General features: G+C 35.9%; 1 protein-coding gene across 1 annotated transcript in view; it reads left to right on the top strand.

The window, feature by feature from the left end:
* The window catches only part of OSBPL9 (oxysterol binding protein like 9), a 177,717-nt gene that overhangs the window by 135,502 nt on the left and 19,670 nt on the right, over positions 1 to 22,545 (top strand). Inside the window, exons 8-12 of the mRNA XM_039238149.1 lie at positions 1,144 to 1,194; positions 9,484 to 9,522; positions 13,252 to 13,342; positions 15,083 to 15,187; positions 20,424 to 20,583. Coding sequence (XP_039094080.1) covers positions 1,144 to 1,194; positions 9,484 to 9,522; positions 13,252 to 13,342; positions 15,083 to 15,187; positions 20,424 to 20,583 — 446 coding nt within the window. The remainder of the gene's footprint in view (positions 1 to 1,143; positions 1,195 to 9,483; positions 9,523 to 13,251; positions 13,343 to 15,082; positions 15,188 to 20,423; positions 20,584 to 22,545) is intronic.

Here is a 22,545-nt window from a genome sequence, read left to right as displayed (position 1 = left end):
CCCCCCCCCCCCCGCTTACTCTCTGTCTCAAAATAAATAAATAAACATTAAAAAAATTTATTATTTTCTAAAGAAATTAAAAGGACTAAAATAATCCCTCTAATTGCAATAGACTTCATGTGCTATTTTATTGGTTTCTGGTCTTATTTGTCTGAGATTCTTGGATAAAAGGTGTCATCCATGCACAATGTATAGTCTCTTATAAGCTACTAATAAGAATTGTTTTGATAAAAGCCTTTTTAAAAACAGGCAAAGTAGTAGTTCTCTAGGTTCACCAGTATTGTGGTAGAATCTTTTACTCTTCGTAATTCCATGAAAGTCTTGAATAGATGTTTTAGGAATTTATGTTAGGATTACCTGCTGTTGATCTAAGAATTTGGAAGTTAATCAGACCCCTCTTTCTTTCTGTTTGAAGTGTTGAAACCCCATTTAGAATGTTATTCAGTATAAATTAACAATTTTTAGCATTCTTTTAAAATTTTTTTTAATTTTTATGAACATTGGGGTACATGTGCCCCTATGCATCAGCACTCCTGTATCCCTTGGGTAAATTCCTAGCAGTGCTATTGCTGAGTCTTAGGGGAGTTGTATTGTTAATTTTTTGAGGAATCTCCACTGTTTTCCAGAGGGGCTACACCAGTTTACATTCCCACCAATAGTGTAGGAGGGTGCCCATTTCTCCACATCCTCACCAGCATCTAGAGTCTTCTGATTTGCTTTTAGCCACTCTGACAGGCGTGAGAGCTAGTGCGCATGCATTATAATGGGGGAGGGCGTGCAGGGGGATACAGAGAGATAGGGAGACACAGAATCTGAAACAGGTTCCATGCTCTGAGCTATCCGCAGAGAGCGCCATGCAGGACTTGAACTCCTGAATTGCAAGATCATGACCTGAACCAAAGTCAGACACAACTGACTGAACCAGCCAGGTGCCCCTTTTTGGCATTCTTTAATGATTTATAGAATTGCTAATAAATCATCTGATGCTGTCAGTATAGTAGAACCCACTGGATATCCAGAGAGGGTATTTCTTGTGTAGTATAGACTTAAACTCTATACATTTGAACTGATTTTTATATTTTTAGTATCATATGACCATTTTATTTGGTGTAAGATCCTAAAATCAGTGTTCTGTTTTTATAGAGCATGGTAGAATCAATTAAACACTGCATTGTGTTGCTGCAGATTGCTAAAGTAAGTAAATTTTACTTTTGATTACTTTCATTTTAATGAAATTTAGAAATTGTAATAGCATTTCTCTTTAATAGCCAGGAGACCTGGTTTTGAAATATATTGCCTTTCTGTAGTAAATTGTGTTGTGGGATTCCTGGTACTATTGAACAACTATGTATTTGGATATTACCTTTCTTAGTAGCATGTACCTGTTTTTGATAAGGTAATTTCTTATATGGTGAGTGGGAAGGAAGGGAGCACATTTGAATGACTCACTTCTTCTTTTCACTTTACCCATTATACTGCTTGGAGCATGGACATACTTTGCAAAACCTTTCACAAAATGTTTTTCTTAGGGAAGAAAAGAATTAGATTTTAGCAAGAGTTCTTTTTCTCATCCATAATGAAGAGTTAGATGTATATATATGTGTGTATATATACAACATATATATATATATATATTTGTCGTGTTACAGATTTTTTTCTGGTACTAAACTACATCAGTGAACCACTTCTTTAACTGCTGTGCCTCATTCATGCAATAAAATGTATTTTAAATTATTGTGGTGAGATAAAAATTTCATTGCTGTTGTGCCTGCTTTTCTGAAAAATTTTGGCGTATTCAACTTAAATGTAGATTTGATGGCCTGGTATTTTGAGAGATAGACATTTTAATGTTTGAAAATAAGAATTAAAAAAAATTCCCCCATTATTTCTATCTGACTGTACCTCCATATTTCTAGCCCGTGGCTAGAAGAGGGTGGGCACGCAATTCAGCAGCCAAGTTTGGAAATGATGTTTGCATGAGTTTTTAATTACTGTCCTGTTTTTCTTATTCAGTCGCATACATTGTTTGCCCTGTAATGGTCATTTTTTAACTAGTATTGTTAATGACACAATTGTATAGGACAATCCATTTGTGCTTAAATAGTAAGAATGTTCAGCATATAAGTTAAAGGAGGACAATATCATTTTCTTTTGAGGTTAAAGTGTCCAAACTTAAGGGTCGTGTTCACTTTCTAGGTTTTTTTTTTTTTTTTAATCACTATGCCTGATTTCCTGTGAATATGTCTAAAATTTTCATCTACTTTTATGGATCAGAATATATTTGAAAGGGAAGATAGGTTTGGGGGTATAAAAGAGGTGGTAAGTTTTTTGTTTTTCTTGACTGCACAATTACATGGGTAGCTGTGGGGCACCTTCTGTTACCCAAAAGCCTCTACAGTAAATAGTTAAGTAGTGAATTACACCATGCTCAGTATGAGTAGGTAAGTATTTTAGGGATTCATGCTGCCTTCTCTGGAAGATTAAGGAAGTACAAGAGCTGATAGTGTTTAGGTCAGTTTGGATAATCTCTACAAGCCATTTAAAACTTTATAGATAGTTGTAAAACAAGACAGCCTAGCTTCTTTCAGTAGCTCACCTTTTAGCTTCCCATCAAGAACATTTTTGGTGTTTTCTTTGGAATGAGTTTCAATTCAAATTACTAATACTCCTTTTTAGAAGTTTCTACTATTTTTTAAAAAGATTTTTCATTTTTTAAGTAATCTCTACAAATGTGGGCCTCAAGAGCAGCATGCTCCACTGACAGAGCCAGCCAGGTGCTCAGTTTCTACTGGAAATCTCTACTGCTTAGTCTATACCTGCTACCTCTCTGGTTTTTTCTTTTTAGCCCAGCTTGGTAGACTTATATTTCAAGGTCCTTTAGAATGGGTAACATAGATTAAGTAAGAAAATGGAGTTTGGCTTTTTAATTTTTTCCATAAGGAAAAAGCCTTTATTAAAGGCTTTCAGTGTACAAAAACATCCCTTAAATTATATATGTATTCTATATGAACTCTGTATCTTTAAATCTAATTTAAATGTAAATCAGATCATTTTACTTGCCTCCTCAAATCCCACTAAATGGTTTCACATCTCCCTTAGAATGGAATCTAAACTACTTACAATAACTTAGATCAATTGAACCATCACTGCCCTCTCACCTCATCTGACTTCACTTGATCACATTATTTCAACAACATTGACTTGTTTTCTTTTTCTCAGACAGGCCAGAAGTTTTCTGCTTCAGGGATTTATATTTACTTTCCCCTCTGCCTGGAAGGCACTTCCCCCAGATTTCCAGGACTCACTTTATTCAGATTTCTGCCCACATGAAATCTCTTTGACTAGATACACCTTCCTGACCACTCTACCTAAAATAATCTCTAACCTTCCATTGGTGTTCTTTTTCTTTATGACCCTGCATCACTAGCCAAATTCACATGCTATCTTGTTTACTGTCCATTTACACCTGATTATAATCTTAAGGATTTTGTCTTATTTACCACCATGTTAGTCTGCTTGGGCTACCATAACAAACCATCACAGACTGGGTGGCTTAAACAACAGATTTATTTTTTCACAGTCTCGGAGGCTATAGAAGTTCAAGATCAGGGTTCCTGCCACTGGTTTCTGGTGAGGACTCTTTTTAGCTTGTAGACAGCCACCTTCTCACTATATCCTCATATGGGGCCTTTCCTTGATGGTATGCATAAGGAACTATGAGAGAAAAGTGAGGGAGGGAGAGAGGGAAGGAGGAGGAGAAGGTTGAAAGGACAGAGGGAGACCGGGAGAGAGATGGTAAGGAGAGCTCTCTGGTATCTCATAAGGCCCCACTTTTAGGACCTTATTTAACCATAATTTACTTCATCAGATGCCTCATCTGCAAATACAGTCTTACTGGGGATTAGGGCTTCATCTGAATTTGGTGGAGGGCGGAGCACACAAATATTCACTGCATAACACCACAGTATCCTTAGGGCCTAGAACAGTTGCCTGCCACATACATAGTAGGGGCCTGATAATTGTGAATTTTGACTTAATGTTTCTAATACATAATTTTTTATGGTTGCATAGTTCAGTGTTCGCACTCTATGTATGGTAAAAAAAAAAAATGGGAGGACTTCTGTCTAATACTGATGGGAATATAAATTGTTAAAATCACTTTAGAGGACTATTCTTCATTGGTGGGTTAATAAAATATAGAAATCAGCTACTTTGAGAGAGAGAGAGAATGTGTGCCACCTGAGACCCCAAGGCAGTATAAGAGGATAGCTAATTTGATGCCTTTTGTTGTTTGAAGTTTATTTAGTATTAGCTTCTTAGAGGCAGAATGCTATAGGTAGGATTTTAAATTCCTTCCAGTTTTGATTCTTTCATTTTAATTCTCCCAGAAGTTTTTCTTCTTCCTGAATGATTAATGCATTGGTTCCCAAACTTTGCTACCTGTTGGAATCACCTGAGAATCTTTAACAGTTCTCATGTCTGGCTCCCACTCCCAGACATTGTGTTGTAGTTGCTATGGGGTGTTACCTGGGCTTTGGGATTTTAAACTCCCAGGTAGTCCTAATATGCAACAAAGTTTGGGTACTACTTGGGTCAGTGGGATTTTCAGATGGGCTATGTTAGCTCAGAAAAGTTCATTCTTCATTTGTACCATAGATAGAGGCAGCTGTTGTTTCACTCATGGGAAATTGCAGAGCAAGTGGTAGGGGAAGTGGGGTAAAGTAGAAATAATCTGGGAGACCCCTACATTTGAGGACTTAACCAATTCCTTATCAAGATTAGGTGATATGACCATATGCCATAATTCATATAAGCAAGTGAAATTAATTTTAATAACGTATCTTATTTAACCCAGTATATCCAAAATACTATTATTTCAACATATTTCATATTCTGTCTCTCTTTTTGTGTACTAAGTCTTCAGTATCTTGGGTGTATATTACACTTTGAACTAGCCATATTTCAAGGGCTCAATAGCCACTTATGACTAGTAGCTTCCAAACTGAACAGTACAGGTCTAGATTATTCTTTCGAAATAGATTGTGTAATTAACTTGTCTTGGGATCTCAGGTTCTCCTCCCAGAATATTTTTCTTCATAGACTTTTTGGTTTTCATAAGTATTTGTTAATTTCTCATTAGACTTTTTAAAAACAGATTCACTGAGGGGCGCCTGGGTGGCTTAGTCGGTTAAGGTCCAACTTTCGCTTAGGTCATGATCTCGCGGTTTGTGGGTTTGAGCCCCGCGTCGGGCTCTGTGCTGACAGCCAGCTCAGAGCCTGGAGCCTGTTTCAGTCTGTGACTCCCTCTCTCTCTGACCCTCCCCTGCTCACACTGTCTCTCTCTCTCTCTCCTAGAAATAAATAAAGACATTGAAAAAAAAATTAAAAAAAAAAAAACAAAACAGATTCACTGATACTAACTTACACACCATAAAGTTCACTCATTTAAAGTATACACTTGAGGGGCACCTGGGTGGCTCATTTGGTTAAGCGTCTGACTTTGGCTCAGGTCATGATCTCACGGTTCACAAGTTAGAGCTCCGTGTTGGGCTCTGTGCTTACAGCCTGGAGCCTGCTTCAGACCCTGTCTCCCTCTCTCTCTACCCCTCCCCAACTCACGCTTAGTCTCTTTCTCAGAAAATGAGTAAACATTTAAAAAATTAAAAAAATAAAATGTACACTTCATTGGTTTTGGTATATTTACAAAGTTGTGCGTCATCACCATAATCAAAATATAGTACATTTTTATCACTCCAAAAAGAAACACTGTATGTATTAAGCAGTCACACCCTCTCTGTTCCTCTTTTCCTTGCCACCCTTGCCCCTGCTCTGCCTCCAGTCCTGGCAACCACTAATCTACTGTTTCTAGATTTGCCTATTCTGGACATTTCATATAATTAGGATTAAATAATATATGGCCTTTTGTGACTGGCTTCTTTTATTTGGCATGTTTTCAAGGCTTATATTGTCACAGGTATCAAGACTTAATTACTTTTCATTTCTGAAAAATATTCCATTGAATGGGTATACCGCATTTTGTTCAGCAATTAATGAACATTTAGGTTGTTTCCCTTTTTTTGGCTACTGTGAATAATGCTACAGTGGATGTCTACATTAGAATGAATTTGTGTGGAGGTATGTTTTCATTTATTTTAACTGTATACCTAGAAGTGGCATTAATAGGGTCATATGGTAATAACTGTTTTAGAAACTGCCAAACTGGTTTTCAAAGCATTACACCATTTTACAGTCCCACTCACAATATGTTAGAATTCCATTTTCTTTATGTCCTCAATGAATATTTGTGATTCTTCTTTTTTTTTTTTTAAGTGGCTTAAAACAGCAGTCATTTATTAGCTCATAGTTTTGTAGATGACTCTAAGGTGATTGGGCTGGATTGTATGCTTAAGGATATCATAAAGCCCAAATCAAGGTTCTGGACAGATGGAACTACGTAGAGGCTCTGGGAAATAATCCACTTCTAGGCTTTTTCAGGTTGTTGGTGAATTCAGGTCTTGTTGTAGGACTGAGGACCCTATTTCCTTGTTGTTGGCTAGAACTCATTGTCAGCAACTAAAGGCTTCTGTCTCCTCCTTGCACAGGCTCCCTCTGTCTTCAAAGCCAGCAGTGGCACATCATATCCTTTCATGGTTCACATTTCTGACCTCATCTCTCTTCTGCAACCAGGCAGGGAAAGCTCTCTGCTTTTAATCGCTCATGAGATCAGATCAGGTCCACCTGGGTAATGCCTCTGTCTTATGGTTAACTGTAAATGCAAACACCACATGATTTCACTTAAATGTGGAACCTGAAAAACAGAAAAATGAACAAATAGAAACAGACCCATAAATGCAGAGAACAGCTGGTGGTTGCCAAAAAAGGGGGGTTAGAGGGTGGTGCAAAATGAGTAAAGAAGAGTGAGAGGTTCAGGCTTTCAGTTATGGAATGAGTAAGTCATAGGGATAAAAGGTACAGCACAGGGAATGTACTCAATGGTATTGTAATAGTATGTTGACAAATGGTAGCTGCACTTCTGGTAAGCATAGCACAAAGTACAGAGTTGTCCAATTACTGTGTTGTACACCTGAAACTATGTAACATTGTATGTCAGCTATACTTTAATAAATAAAACAATGACGTATCCATAGAACCTGTGAATATGATTAGATCACTCCTATGATTGTCTTATTGATTGTCTTATTGATTATAGCCATTCTGGTGGCATCTCAGGGTTTTCATTTGAGTTTTCCTAAGGAATAGTGATGTTCATGATCTTTTCATGTGCTTATTAGCCATTAATACATCTTTGGGAAGATATCTATTCAAATTCTTTGCCCATTTTTTAGTTGTTTTGTTTTAAATCTCATTGAGTTGTAGGAGTGAATTTCTATGTTTTAAATACACATCCTTATCTGATTTGCAAATTTTTCTTCAAGTTTGTGGGTTTTCTTTTCTCTTTTTTGATAGCATCCTGAGAAGCATGCATATTTTTATTTTTGATTAAGTCTAGTTCTTGTGCCTTTGGTGACTTACCTGAGAAAGTTATTGCCTAATCCTGGATCACAAAGGTTTATTCCTGTGTTTTCTTCTTAGACTTTTATAGTTTTAGCTCTTGTATTTGTGTGTGATCCACTTTGAATTCATCTTTGTGGTGTGAGTTAGGGGTCTAAATTGATTTTTCTGCATGTAGGTATCCAGTTGTCCCAGCCTCATTTGTTGAATTTCCTCAAACTTGAACTAGAAATTTTCTTTCATCAAAAGATGTTTATTTGTTTCATTAACTAGTAAGTGTATTGGTCCTTAATTATGAGGCTTTTACTAGACTATATTGCCTTATTAGAGAGATGGGGATATATTTCATGTATTTTATTGGTAGGTATGGTTTTAAAAATACTGGAGTCTACATTTGTGGTCAGAAGTCTTTCCAGATTATGTTGTGCTAATGTTTTTGTTCATTATCATGTTTCCAGATCTCAGTCATGCCTGGTATGTTCAGAGAAGAGAATAGGTACAGTTTATTAGAGCAAAGGATCCAAAGCAAAATCAGCAAAGGAAAAAGGCACATGAGGCAAAACCCAGAGAAAACCAGGCACAGCCTTCTGGCTATCTTCTCCCAGCAGACTTAATATGTAATATGCTTAATTCCTCCAGTAACAAATTGTGACAACATATGTAAAATGTTGTCTACCAGGGAAGCTCATTAAAGACTCAACACCATGGAGCCTTGTCATGTAAGCACTTTTTACATAGCATTTATCAAGATTCCAGACTTAGAGAATGAAAGCAGGTTGTCAACATAAACAAACTTTGCTTAGACAGTTTAGGCACAGTGAACCACCCTTATCAGATAGAATGGTGGGAACCCTCCTTAAATCCAAGTTCCCAGTCACTAACCAAAGGCCAGCTTTGTAGACAGACAGGCCTGCTTTGTTAATGCCCACACTTATTCCCAAATCTTCAAAGTGCTCTTAGTTGACCCTTTAATATGAAGATTTCTGAGTAAACTCAGTAGTTAAAGAAAAAGCTATAGATAAATGAGATAGAACATGGACATTGTTTAAAACCAAGACCAGATATTGGTTTCTATTAAAACTTTTAAACATCTTCATACTATGGAGTTGAAACATTAAACAGTTTTATTTAAAATTAAATCATTGTATAATGCAGATAGGTGGATTATAATTACAGAAATGAATATGTGTTGGTAACTTTCCACCACCTTCTTCCTAGAGTACATCCTTGGAGAAGCAAGGCAAAGTAGTGTATTAGTTAAGAACATGAGTTCTGAAAATGGACTATGGAATCCTGGCTCCCTGCCTCCTCTGTCTGTCTCAATTTTCTCATATATCCAATGGGAATAATAATAGTACCTACCTTATAGAGTTGTTGGTGGAATAAGTGAAATAATAAATTCAAAGTATTTGCCAGGCAATAAGTGTTAGCTCCTGTGTCATTCCATGGATACAGTGATTACATTCACTGAAACAAAAATCAAACTCATCTATTTAGAAAAGTATAATTCTGGGCCCACAGCCAGATTTAGGAAATTGTGTTTCCTCCCAAGTTTTTAAGGGTATATGATTGTCGTCTTAAGAAAGTGCAGTGATAATTTGAGGGTTAAATATAAAATTAAACCTAAAAATATTCAGGGTCTTCCATCTTAAATTAGTGTATCTGCTTTTAATAATTGGTACCAAGATGACTACACAGTTCCATAAGATCTTTTATAACGAACTTAATGAAATACCTGTGTAGAAAAATAATTGCCATGCTGTTGGTGGGGTTTGTTTTTTAGCCAGTGATAGAATTATGTTTGGTTAGCAGTATACAAATGGAATTACAATCTTAGTAGAAGCTGAGAGATAGTTTTTTTTAACATTGTTACTTACCTAGTAAAATAAGCTTTCTTAATAGAGAAGAAAGTACAGAGGGAGTTATTTAAATAAAAGAATGAAGTTAATGTTTTTAACATTTCTCCTTAAGGACCAGTGTAATGCGGAGAAGCACGCAGATGGAATTATAGTAAGTTTAATCTAATCTTTTTGTTTCCCTTTACTTCTGCAGAGCATTATAACCAGTCATGTCAGGAGAAGCCTGAACTTCTACTCATTTTTCAACACAAATTTCTCTGTCCACCTACTCACTGCTTTTTGTTGTTGACTCTTGCAATTTTCTTTAAGCTTCTAAAGTTGGCCATCTTTCAGCAATCATTTGGAGGGGAAATGTTAAAATTTTTCTAAGTGTTGATTCAGATCGAATCACTTTGCATGTGTTAACATGAAGGTTAATCATGATGTGAAAATGCAGCTTTTATGACTAAGGCATAACTCACAATGCTACTTTCAAACTTTTTTTCTCAGATGAAAGCAGAAGGGGAGGGATACAATATTGAAACATATCTTAGTCTATGTTAATATGTTTAATGGTTTCCATTTCATTTTTAGATTTTGTGTATTGTGCTAACTGTCATTGCTACTGCAGTATATATTGCATCTTTATTGGAACAAAGTGCACCATGATTTCTTTCACTTCTAGCCATTTTCTTATTCTTTTCTCCCTCTTGGCTTTATACTCTTCCCTTAAATTCAACTTCTACTTTAAAAAGAAAAGAAAATTTTATTGTTGGTATGTCCCATCTGGAATAAAAGTTAGAGTCTGAAGATTTGTAGTTGGAGCTACCCTATTTTTATGATAAATGAGTGACTTCTGTTTAGACTGTATTTCTAAAGCAGGAGGCAGCCTCTTTTTTTGTTTTGAGACTTTACAAATGCCAGCTTGTCTGAGATCTGGAAACTCTTCACAATCTTCAAAACCAACTCATGATTATACTTGAAAGGATAAGTGTGTTATCTTTATATTTGTTTTAAAATGAAAAAAAGTTAAAAATTTGTGTTATTTGCATATTTCTTAAGGCAAAGATAATAGAAGCATTTTTAAAATTTGAATTAAAGGCATTAGAATTTTTATCTCTTTTCATAGTGTGAGTCAAGTTTGAGCCATGGTGATTTAATACAAATATGTCATATATACAATGTAATGTAGTATCCCTTCCTGAGATAATCACTTAAGGTTGTAACCCTCATGGAAAATTTACGTTATTATTATTAGTTATTTTTTATTATCTTAAAAAGATAGAGTTTTATAAAGCATACCAAATATATTTGATCATTTACAGTTAAAAACATCTAGAAAGTCTATGCTCAAAGAAAACCTAAACCTGTAGAAAACAAATATATTTGAATCACATCATCAAAGACTGTAACATTTTTCCTTAAGAGTTTTTATAGAAAGAGTTTTAAAAAGAAAGGAAATGTTCATGGTTTAGATCTTGGACCCACACAGCTAGAGTCTGGCCTTGCTACTCACTAGCTGTGACCTTAGGCAAGTTACTCAACCTTTGAGCCTTAGTTTTCTCATCTATAAAGAAAAGTGACTAGGGGCGCCTGGGTGGCTTAGTCGGTTAAGCGTCCGACTTTCGCTTAGGTCACGATCTCACGGTTCGTGGGTTCGAGCCCCGCGTCGGGCTCTGTGCTGACTGCCAGCTCAGAGCCTGGAGCCTGTTTCAGAGTCTGTGTCTCCCTCTCTCTCTGACCCTCTCTTGTTCACGCTGTCTCTCTCTATCCTAGAAATAAAATAAAAATAAAAAAAAAAAGAAAAGTGACTAGATCTGCCTCAAAACGTTGTTGTAAGTTACTGAATGAGCACAGAATCAATAAATGTTCTCTATACACATACACATTTTAATATAATTTATAATTTATTGCATGAATTTTATAAATGTCTTAACAGATTAGAGCTGAGTATTATTTATTTGCATTTCTAAAGCACTGCACATATATTTTCAAAGCAAGGTGTAGAATGTAATTTGATGTATTTTAGCCTGAAATTGATTGAACAAGGACTGTAGATAAGTATGGAGCAGTTATAATTTCTATAACAACAAGCCACAAAAGATATATGGTACCTTTAATACTCATGCAAAAAAGTCTAAAAGTATTTTCTTTGGTTGACAAGCCTAATCTTTAGAACGTTTCACCTGGAAAACAAAAGATTACATTCAAAAGATAGAATTCTCTTGTTCCCTTTTCCCAAAGTTATTTCATTAGTAATTTTTCTTATATAAAAGATGAGGATAAGGAGATGACATATTCTCCTTCTTTTGGATCAAAGTATTAATGGCAAGATTTTGCCTTTGAAAACTACTGGAGTTCTTTGGAGAAAACCACTAGGTAAAAACGGAATTTATTTTAAGAACAACTCCAGGACTTGTTGAGACACTTGTTATTATGTCCTGGTCCAGTTATCGGAAAATAGAATCATAAAGTAATAATCAGAAAGTCCCTTTTAGAACATATATTGTAGGAATTTCTTCATTTTATACACTGGGAAAGTGTGGACCACAGCAGATAAGATACTTGCCAGAACCTTGGTAGAAGAAAAATTCTAAGGAATTAAAATTTCTAATCTATTTCTCTGCTTTTCCCAGTGCTTCAAAACCTTCTATACTTCATTTTAGTAGGGCATTTATTATTAGTGATTGTTTTCAGGGTCTTTTCTCTAAGTGTCCTATTTTTCCTCTTAGAATATTAGTTAGGCTATTGTAGTGACAAGCATCAGAATTCTTGTGTTCAAATCAGTGGATTTAAGAGATCTGACTTAGTGATTTTTAAATTTATGCAGAGAGGAGGTTTAAGAAAAAAAATTTTTTGTACTTAGAAATTAAATGAGAATGCTATAAAATCTGTCCCTTTATATCAGTTATTGCTAGCGGCTTCTACATTTTATGAACACTTTTGGGGCTCATTCATCAGTAAAGTATTTCTCTTCTGATTCTATTTTAATATTTTCTGTTATAAGCCCTCCATAATATATATTTGAAATTTAGTTTTCTGGGTCAAGGAAAGCTAAAGAACTAAAAATTTTATTTCTTGGGTTTTAACTGATAGAGTCTTCTAAATGAGAGATCTAAACTTTACTCTAGCAAGGACCTTAGTTTAAAACCTACCACTTCCTCCAAATAAAATAACATCAGTAAACTATGGAGTCTTGTTTTTAAAATGCTGCTGTACTGGCAGAATAATTTCTTGGCTTGAAATTAGAAACACTTAGATTTTTTTCCCCCTCTAAAATTGTAACTACATGTTTATTTTTTCTTCTTCTAAATCTTCAAAAATGAAGCCTTCTTCCCGTCATCCCCTGATTAGAATATACATCTCTTTGCTTTTGATCACTGTAAAATTAGATGCCTATACTGTGTATACACAGTATTAGAAGGTAGCAGTGGTATAAGATAAAATCCTAATGATGCAGGTAAATTTGCGAGTTATAGTTGTACTATTTATTAATACCAAAGCAAGAGAGAGCATTTCTCTATCTTTGATAGAGAAACAATATTTGTGGTGAATTGAGAATTAAGTGAGAAGCACTGAACTAAGTTGAGACACTATTGTGTGGTTTCCTGAAAATTTCCCATACTTTTTTACAATTCTGCAAGTTTTCCATTTAGTTTTACCTCTCTATATGACAGAGACTCTTCATTTTCCTTCCTTACTACATTTTTGTTTTTTTTTTTTAGGAAATTATTCTGTATTGTATAAGTGTTTCATTTCCTTCTTGCATTTTGATCAGCATATCTATACAGCCACCCTCAGGACTTTGCTGTCAGAAATGTGGGCATTTCGTACATTTGGGAGGGTCAGCACTGGAAGGGCATTTAATTAACAATAACTATACTGTGTTTCTTTATCTCAGAGTACTATTAATCCTGTAGATGCAATATATCAGCCTAGTCCCTTGGAACCTGTGATCAACACAATGCCTACTCAGACTGTCTTACCTCCAGGTATGGTATTTCACAGATTCATTGATTAGAAAAAACTTAATTTGTATGGCTGTCATAGTAATCTTGAAGGTCTCATTTTTGTTTTTTTTGATAAGTAAAAGGAACCACAAAAAAAAAAATGGTACAGCAGAAAATGAACTGGAAAAAGATAATATTTTGTTATTGGGCTTTTAAAAATGTTTCTTTTATTTTTGAGAGAGAGGGAGAGCACAAGTGGCAGAAGGGCAGAGAGAGAGAGGGAGACACAGAATCTGAAGCAGGCAGGCTCTGATCTGTCAGCCCAGAGTCCCACACAGGGCTCAAACCCATGAACTGTGAGATCATGACTGATCCAAAGTCAGATACTTAACTGAGTGAGCCACCCAGGTGCTCCAGTATTGGGGCTTTTTTAATACAATGAAAGAGCTTTTGGTTTTCCAAGTAAGATAGAAGAAAAACATGGTTACCAAGACTTGGGTTAGCTGGTAGGACAGAATCCTATGACCCAGGATTCATGCTACCAAAGAAAGCTTAATATACCTTGATCTACCTTGATCTTCAAGTATGAAGGTAATCCAGAAATTTTCTGTTTTGGGGTACTCTTAATAGCTATGAAGAATACAAATGGTTTCTTCTTCATGGTGGATTCTTTGGTAATAGAAGGGAAGAGTGAAATTCGTGATGCCTACTGATTAGATAGACATGAATTTTTAAGTATAGAGTAATAAATAGTATTTTTTTTTTGAACTGGCAAAAGAAGACTTAGGGACAATACCCATATATGCCAATTCCTCCTCTAAGCTTTTGTGGCAGCCAGCATTTTTGTGCTCTCAATGATGTAGTTAAGTCAGAAATTGTAATGAAAAAAAATCTCTTTAAAAATACTTAGAAGTATTTGAAATCCTTTTGTGAACTTTTTAAAATGTTTTTTTAATTTTTTTTTTTAAATTTTTGAGCAAGCAAGAGAGAGCCCACACAGGGAGGGATGGTGGGGGTGGTGGGGGGTGGCGGAGAGAATTCCAAGCAGGCTTCTTGCTTATTAGCACAGGGCCTGATACGGGGCTTGAACTCACAAACTGTGAGATCGTGACCTGAGCTAAAATCAAGAGCCAGACACTTAACCAACTGAGCTACCTAGGCACTCCTGTGAATTTTGACTCCTTAAGAGAATGAGCTTACTATCTTGTGGGGCTAAAGAGGAAGTACTGTGCCCCATTTTAAAATGGTTTTATGTGGTTTAATACTTAGAAAGCCTTTATTGGGGCTCATGGGTGGCTTAGTCAGTTAAGCGTCTGACTTTCCGACTTTCGCTTAGGTCATGATCTCGCGGTTTGTGGGTTCGAGTCCTGCGTCGGGCTCTGTGCTGACTGCCAGCTCGGAGCCTGGAGCCTGTTTCAGTCTGTGACTCCCTCTCTCTCTGACCCTCCCCTGCTCACGCTGTCTCTCTCTCCTAGAAATAAATAAAACATTTAAAAAAAAAAAAAAAAGCCTTTACCATCAGAAGCATTTACTAATGTTACAGAGCATTTTTACTCAGATACTGGCCTACACTTGATATCCTGCCTAATGTCTTAGTACTCAATAGCCTGTCATTGAGTTTAAAGGGGATAGAGGGTCTTGAAGGAGTAACATGGAACTTGACTTAATGGAAGACAGTTTCATAAATTCCTGATTTTTAGGATTTTGAATCGCACACAGTTTCAGCTGACAGAGTTGTGTCTGGCTTTTTCTCTAATTTTTTTATATGTTTAAATCTTCTAGAACCTGCTCCATTGTGTAAGTCAGAGCAGCGTCCGTCTTCCCTACCAGTTGGACCTGTATTAGCCACCTTGGGACATCATCAGACTCCAACACCAAATAGTACAGGTACAGATTTGTGTAACTTTTCTCTTTCTTTTTTTTAGTGTTTGTTTATTTTTGGGAGAGTGCAAGTGGAGAAAGGTCAGCGAGCGGGGGGACAGATAATCCAAAACAGGCTCTGCACTGACAGCAGTGAGCCCATTGTGGGGCTCAAACTTAATGAACTGAGAGATCATGACCTGAGCTGAAGTTAGATGCTCAACTGACTAAGCCATACAGGTGCCCCTGTGTAATTTCTTTAATTCTCATGAGTCCCCATTAACATTTAAGACAGGTGTTTGATTGCTGATGGGAAAAAGGATGAAGAAATGTGTATTTGTGTTGGAGCTATCATAATTTTACCATTACAGTTCTATACATGAAGTGGTTAACTTTGTGATAGAACTAGAAGCTTTAATAATTGTATTTTACATGAAATATTCCAAGATTTTGTTTGTTTACCTTAAGAAAGGATTTATTTTGGAGCACTTGGGTGGCTCAATTGGTTAAGCCTCTGACTCTTGATTTCCACTCAGGTCATGATCTCACAGGAGTTTGAGCTCTGCATTGGGCTCTATGCTGACAGCACGGTGCCTGGTTGGGATTCTCTCACTCCCTCTCTCTCTGCTGCTCCCCTGCTCGCTGTCCCCACACACACTCTCTCTGTTTCTAGATAAACATTTTTAAAAATGTGCTCGTCATATTTGTATACTTTATTATTGTAAAGGAATCAGTACAGAAATATAGAGAACAAGAGCTAAAAGTCCTTCTTATTGTTCCCTCTTTCATTTGCATGTATTTACATGTATTTCATGTATATATGTACATATATACCTATATTGTGTATCTTTTTTCAATTACAAAACTTAATTGTTTTAATTTTTGAGCATACTTGACAGTGTTGCATTAGTTTCAGGTGTGCAATTTAGTGATTTGGCAGGTTTATATATTATGCTGTTTCCTCAAGTGTAGCTACCACCTGTCCTATTATATCAATATTACAATAGCATTGACTGCATTTCTTATGCTGTGCCTTTTATTCCTGTGGCTTATTCATTGTATAACTGGAAGCCTGTATTTCCTTCTTCACCCATTTTTCTCACCCCTTCACTCCCTTCCTGTCTGGCAACCATCAGTTTGTTCTCTGTCTTTATAGGTCTGATTCTGCTTTTTGTTTGTTTATTCATTTGGGTTCTTTCTTTCCGTCTCTCTCTGTCCCTCTCTCTCTGTCCCTCTCTCTCTCTCCCTCTCTCTTTCTCCCTCTCTCTCTTTCCCTCTCTCTCTCTCCCTCTCTCTCTCTTTTGATTCCACTTATGAATGGAGTCATGTGGTGTTTGTCTTTCTCAGTTAGACTTGTTTCACTTAGTATAATACCCTCTAGGTTCATCCGTGTTGTCTCAAATGGCACAGTCTTGTCCCTTTTATGGCTGTGTAATATTCGTGTGTGTGTGTGTGTGTATCACATTTCTTTATTCACCTAATGATGGACACTTAGGTTGCTTCCATATCTTGGTTGTTGAATATAATGCTGCAGTGGGTATGAGAGTGCATATATCTTTTTGAATTAGTGTTATCTTTGTCAACACTTGTTATTTCTTGTCATTTTGACTTTAGCCATTCTGTCTGGTACAAGGCAATATCTCATTGTGGCTTTTGATTTGCCTTTCAGTGATTTGTGATATTGAGCATCTTTTTATGCCTGTTGGCTATCTGTATGTCTTCTTCGGAAGAATGTTTACTCAGGTCTTCTGCCCCTTTTTAAATCAGATTACTTGGGGTTTTTCATGTTGAGTCATGTAAATTCTTTATATTTTTGGATATTAACCCCTTACCAGATATATCATTTGCAAATATCTTCTCCCGTTTAGTAGGTTGTCTTTTTGCTTTGTCTAAAGTTTCCTTTGCTGTGCAAGCTTTTTATTTTTAGGTGTGCCTGGATAGCTTAGTTGGTTAAGTGTGAGACTCTTGATCTCAGCTCAGGTCTTGATCTCAGGATTGTGAGCTCAAGCTCCACATTGGACTCTATGCTGGGCATGAAGACTACTTTAAAAAAAAAAAAAAAAGGTTTTTATTTTGATGTAGTCCCAGTAGTTTGTTTTTGCTTTTGTTTCCCTTGCCTCAGGAGACATCTAGAAAAATGTGCTACAGCCAGTGTCAGAGAAATTACTTGCCATTGTTTTATTCTAGGATTTTTATGATTTGAAGTCTCACATTTAGGTTTTTAATCCATTTGAGTCCGTTTTTGTGCACAGTGTTAGAAAGTGGTACAATTTCATTCTTTTACGTGCAGCTAACCAGTGTCTTTTTCTCATTGTATATTCTTGCCTCGCTTCCTTTGTCTTGGTCATGGATTAATTGACCATATAATCATGGATTTATTTCTGGGGTCTCCGTTCTGTTCCACTGATCTATGTGTCTATTTTTTGTGCCAGTACCTTACTGTTTTGATAACTACAGCTTTGTAATACATTTTGAAATCTGGTATTGTAATACTTCTACTTTGTTCTTCTTTCTCAGAACTTGCTTTGGCTATTCAGAGTCTTCTGTGGTTCCATACCGATTTTAGTATTATATGCTCTAGTTTTGTGAAAATATATTGTGTATACTTATTGCTGTTTTTATTTTAACCTGAATGAGAGCATAAGTTTCTGTGACTTTCTCTTGTCATTTAACAGAGAATGCATATAGAGCTTTCCATGTTCATACAATTCGATATATACAATGTTCTTTTTATGCCTGCCTGACCACATATTACTTGTTTTTCTATTGATAGACATTTAGGTTGTTTCCAGTATTTTCCTGTCTATAAGTAGTACTTCAGTGAATATCCTTGTACAGCCACTTTTGGCACATACATTTTTTTAAGGATAGATATATTATTCTTCCACATACTTGTCATCTCACAGGCAAAAAATGATATTTCATTTTAATTTGCATTCTCTTTAATTATTTAGACTTATGGTCATTTTTTCTGTAATTTACAGAGATGCTGTCAATGTTAGTATTAGATTTAGTTCTTATTTTAAAACTGATTAATTGTACATTGAGGTTCTTGAACCAAACTCAAAGGAGAACTAAGTGCTTTTGTTCCTACTATACATTGAGGAAGTAGAAGATAAGCCCTGGCTTGTTGCTCCACAGATTTCTTCCCTGGGTAGGACTTTTCCTCTGTAATAATGAAAAATTACCTTGTGACTTTAGTCCATTTTGAAATTTGAATTAGTAAAGATGCTGATGCTATTACTTTGGTCTTTAATATTTAACAGTATGGACAGCTATCTTCTGAATTTTGAAAGAAAGAAAGCAAAAATAGCTCTCTTATTTGAATCTCTTGGGAAGATGCTGACAAGCAATTTGAGTAATAAGGTTAAAATGTTTGGCTGGCTCTTTTCTGTATTTCATTATTTTTATCGCCCTTTTTTGTTCATTTTAAAAACAGTACCTGTATTTTCTTTTGTTTTTATAAGAAAGGATACTCTGGTTTCTCTTTACATCATCTAAATCTTGGGACGCCTGGGTGGTTCAGTCGTTTGAGCGTCCTACTTCGGCTTAGGTCATGATCTCACAATCCACGAGTTCGAGCCCCACATCGGGCTCTGTGCTGACAGCTCAGAACCTGGAGCCTGCTTCTGATTCTGTGTCTCCTTCTCTTTCTGCCCTTCTCTTGCTTGTGCTCTCTCTCTGCTTCTCAAAAATAAACATTTAAAAAAAAAGATTATCTAAATCCTTCGCCCTTTACTAAAGAAAGGATTATGTCAAAGTTTTGAAACATAGCCAAAATTTGTCTATTCAGACGTATGTAAAATTAGTTAGAAACTTTTAAAAAATGAGCAGTCTTCCTATGTACATTAACTTTAGCATAATTACTTACAAATAATAATTTAGGATACATTGTTTCAGAAGACATTTTTAAAATAGAGCATTTTAGAATAGGTAGATTTAAAAAAATTTTAGAAATTAAATTAACATGATTTATGTCTTATTTGATTTTTCAACCTAATTTCTTTATCTTCTCCAACCTTCTTCAACTCTTTCCCCAATACAAAAAAAGAAATAAGGTAATAACTGAGAAAAGAAATAATATTGTGTGTTCTCATAAGGAAAACTCAGTTTTTTTGTTTGTAATTCCCAAATTCATTTTCTTCTTTGGACGCATTTTCAGTTGTGTGATCATCTGGAGTGTGTGCATGTTACTTAATCATTTTTGATTTTTGGGTGGTTTGGTTGGTTTTCCTATTTCAGTAAAAGAAAGTCTCTTTACCATCTTATTGCTGCTATTGCAGGGGGCAGGGAGGAAGAATTTAAAGTCCTTTGCTAAGATGAACTATTTTTGGAATATCTACAATAAGATTACCTTTTTTGGATTCCAAACTTTTTGTATGTTCTTAAAAATATCTTTGCGAACATGTCAACTAAATGTAGCAGATGAATGTGCTTTTTCATCTGTAGCAGTTTAGCATACATTGCCTAAAAGCCTTGTTAATGCCTCAGTAGGCCTCCATTGTTTGATACTTTTATTGTTTTACTTTTTTGTTTAGACAGTCCAATGATCACAGAGATTAGATAGTAGTCTTCTTTCTCTGGATCTCTGTTAATTTCCATTTCCTTAGACTACTTAGGAATAGAAAAATGTTCCTCCTAGTCCTTTCCTTTTCCACATTCTTCCCACAGTAGACCTCTTTTTTTTCTCTGTCCCTGAGCCCCAGGCACCTGAGTTTTGAGTTAGGTAGAAAAGAAGTAAGGAGTTTGGATGGTGAGTGCTAGGGCTTTGTGTGGCACTTCTGTGTTTTCATGTGACTGGCAAAACAGTGACTAATGTAAATGTGATATCCTGGATAATAGTTCAACATTCATGTGGCCTTTAATAGTCTTTCCATTATGCATTCTCATTGTCTCGCTGCTGCACTTTTTAAATCCCTGATTCTGCAGTATAAAATAGGAACCCTGGCTTTTATCTGTTGTGGGACTTCTGACCCTAGAACTTACACACTATGATTATAATCAAAAGAGCTCCTTTTCTAATTACAGATAATTATGGAATGGGAACATAGCAGTTTCTCATTTAAAAGGCTGTGTCCCATTGCATACTGTGGTTTGCCTTGTCTAATTTAAACAGTGATTTGCTTTAAAAATAGTATAGGGACTTCTACCAACTTAACTTTTTCTTGATTTTAGAAAAGTCTTCTTTGACTCCATCGCCCTAATTTTCCCCCTTCTATCACCCATCAGCATTGTCTCTAACTTAAAATGTTTTAATTCCTAGGCAGTGGACACTCACCACCTAGTAGCAGTTTGACTTCTCCAAGCCATGTCAACTTGTCTCCAAATACTGTCCCTGAGTTCTCTTATTCTAGCAGCGAAGATGAATTCTATGATGCTGATGAATTTCATCAAAGTGGCTCATCCCCAAAACGCTTAATAGAGTAAGTAAATGAACTATGAATTTAAGTGACTCTTTTGATTTTAAAAATTAATTTGATTTTGCAACTGTTAATGATGTACTCCCTTATAAGGTATTAGGCTGGTGTTGACACACTCCCTTATAAGTTTATTTTTAATTGGCTTATTGAGTAAAGCCATTTCTGAGATAATGTTTTTACTTTTGATTTAATTCAAATGGAAAAAATTAACACCAGCTCAAGTAATATGCCAGTATTGTTCATTAAGCTCTAGGAATTATTTCTGTAGCACCAACATTAGGAGAGGGTTAAAGGAGAGTGAGAAAGCTAGGAAGTATATAAATAAGAGGGTACCATTACTTGTTTTGTATTAGAGTGGAGATATTCAACACCTATAAGCCAGGCACTATAATAGTGGGGGGAATAATCTCGAAGTTAAAAAAGACCCAGTTCCTGCCTTCCAGGAACTTACAGTCTGTTGTGAGATCAAACAGATATTTATAATCCAGTGGAATACATGTTGTGATAATAACAGAACCCATGGGAGCCTTTTGAAGTCCTTAGAAGTAAGGGAAGGATTCACAGAGGAGACAGGGGGTGTGATCCTAAGGTAAGAGTGAGAGTGAGTAGGAAGAGGAGACATGGCAGTGATGAGGGGTTAAGTAGAAATATTTTCATGGAGAAACCCTATTGAGTCCTTTAGCTACACAAAGGGAGGGGAGTTGAGTTTCTTGGGGGGAACTGTAAGGTGTTGAGTGTGACTGTAGCATAAATTATTTACAAAAAAGATACAGAAGTGGTTGACAAGGGCCAAGTTATTTAAGACTCCTATAGCCTTGGGGTGCCTGGGTGACCCCCGCCGATTGAAGGTTGAGCGCCCAACTCTTGATTTTCGCTCAGGTCATGAACCCAGGGTGATGAGATTAAGCCCACGTCGGGATCTGCGCTAAGCATTGATATCCCTCTCTCTCTCCCCCCCCCCGCCACTGCACCTCTCCCCAACTTGAGTACTTTTTCTCCGTCTTTCAAAAACGAAAAAAGAGACTCCTTTAGCCTGTTACGTATTTTGAATATTTTCTCACAAAAAAAATAGCTGTTGGAGGTCAGGTCTGCATTTTAGAAAAATATATATGCCTAGATTGTTTATAGAATTGAATGAAGTGGGGCTGCATTACAAGTAGGAAGATCAGCCTAAACCAGGTAGTTAGTTGAGAAATGTTGATAACTTTAGCTAAGGTACTAGCATGAGAATGAGGGAATCCTATGTGTTCCAGAGATATTAAGCAGGCAGATTTTAATAGATATTGATGATAGAGTTTCCCTCGTTAGAAAATATTTGTCTTTTTTTATGCTGTTGAAAAAGCTACTTAGGTATGTTCCATTGCACAGACAAGGCTTTTATGTATAAAGTCATTTATCTGATAGCTGATAAGCAAAATATACCTTATTGATATATAGGTTGCTATGGTTAAGACTTTGGATTCTGGAATCTCAGAATGAAAAGATTCTAAACTTGTTTTACTTCTAAGGTGTGTGGTCTTGGTCAAATTATTTAACCTGTGTAATCCTCAGTTACCTCATCTGTAAAATGAGGTTAATGATAGTTTCAACTTCAAGGTGTCATTATGAACATTTAAATGAGAATAATGTCTGTCAAGTGCTTAATAAAGTATCTGGCGTGTAATAAGCACTCAAATATAGAAAAAACAAATTAATATTTATTTGCTTTAATGTTACTTTGTTGTAGATATAGTTGGCTTAGTTGTTGGGCATGTTTTCCAACTCTGCTGCTTTCTCAGGAATTGGTACTATTGTTATAGTTTGGCATTTGCTTTGTGAGAAGTACAAATTTGGAAGTATTTGTACCAAGCCCAGTACCATCACCAGTCCTTAGTCCTCAAACCTTGTTTTCTTTTAATAAATATTGTGTAGGACTCTAGTTTTTGTTTTTTTTTTAATTTTATTTCTTGGAAAGTTTTTTTTTTT

Source organism: Hyaena hyaena, unplaced genomic scaffold (assembly GCF_003009895.1).
Source record: "Hyaena hyaena isolate Hyena2069 unplaced genomic scaffold, ASM300989v1 scaffold_5, whole genome shotgun sequence".
NCBI lineage: Eukaryota > Metazoa > Chordata > Mammalia > Carnivora > Hyaenidae > Hyaena > Hyaena hyaena.
This window is presented reverse-complemented; position numbering and strand designations above follow the sequence as displayed.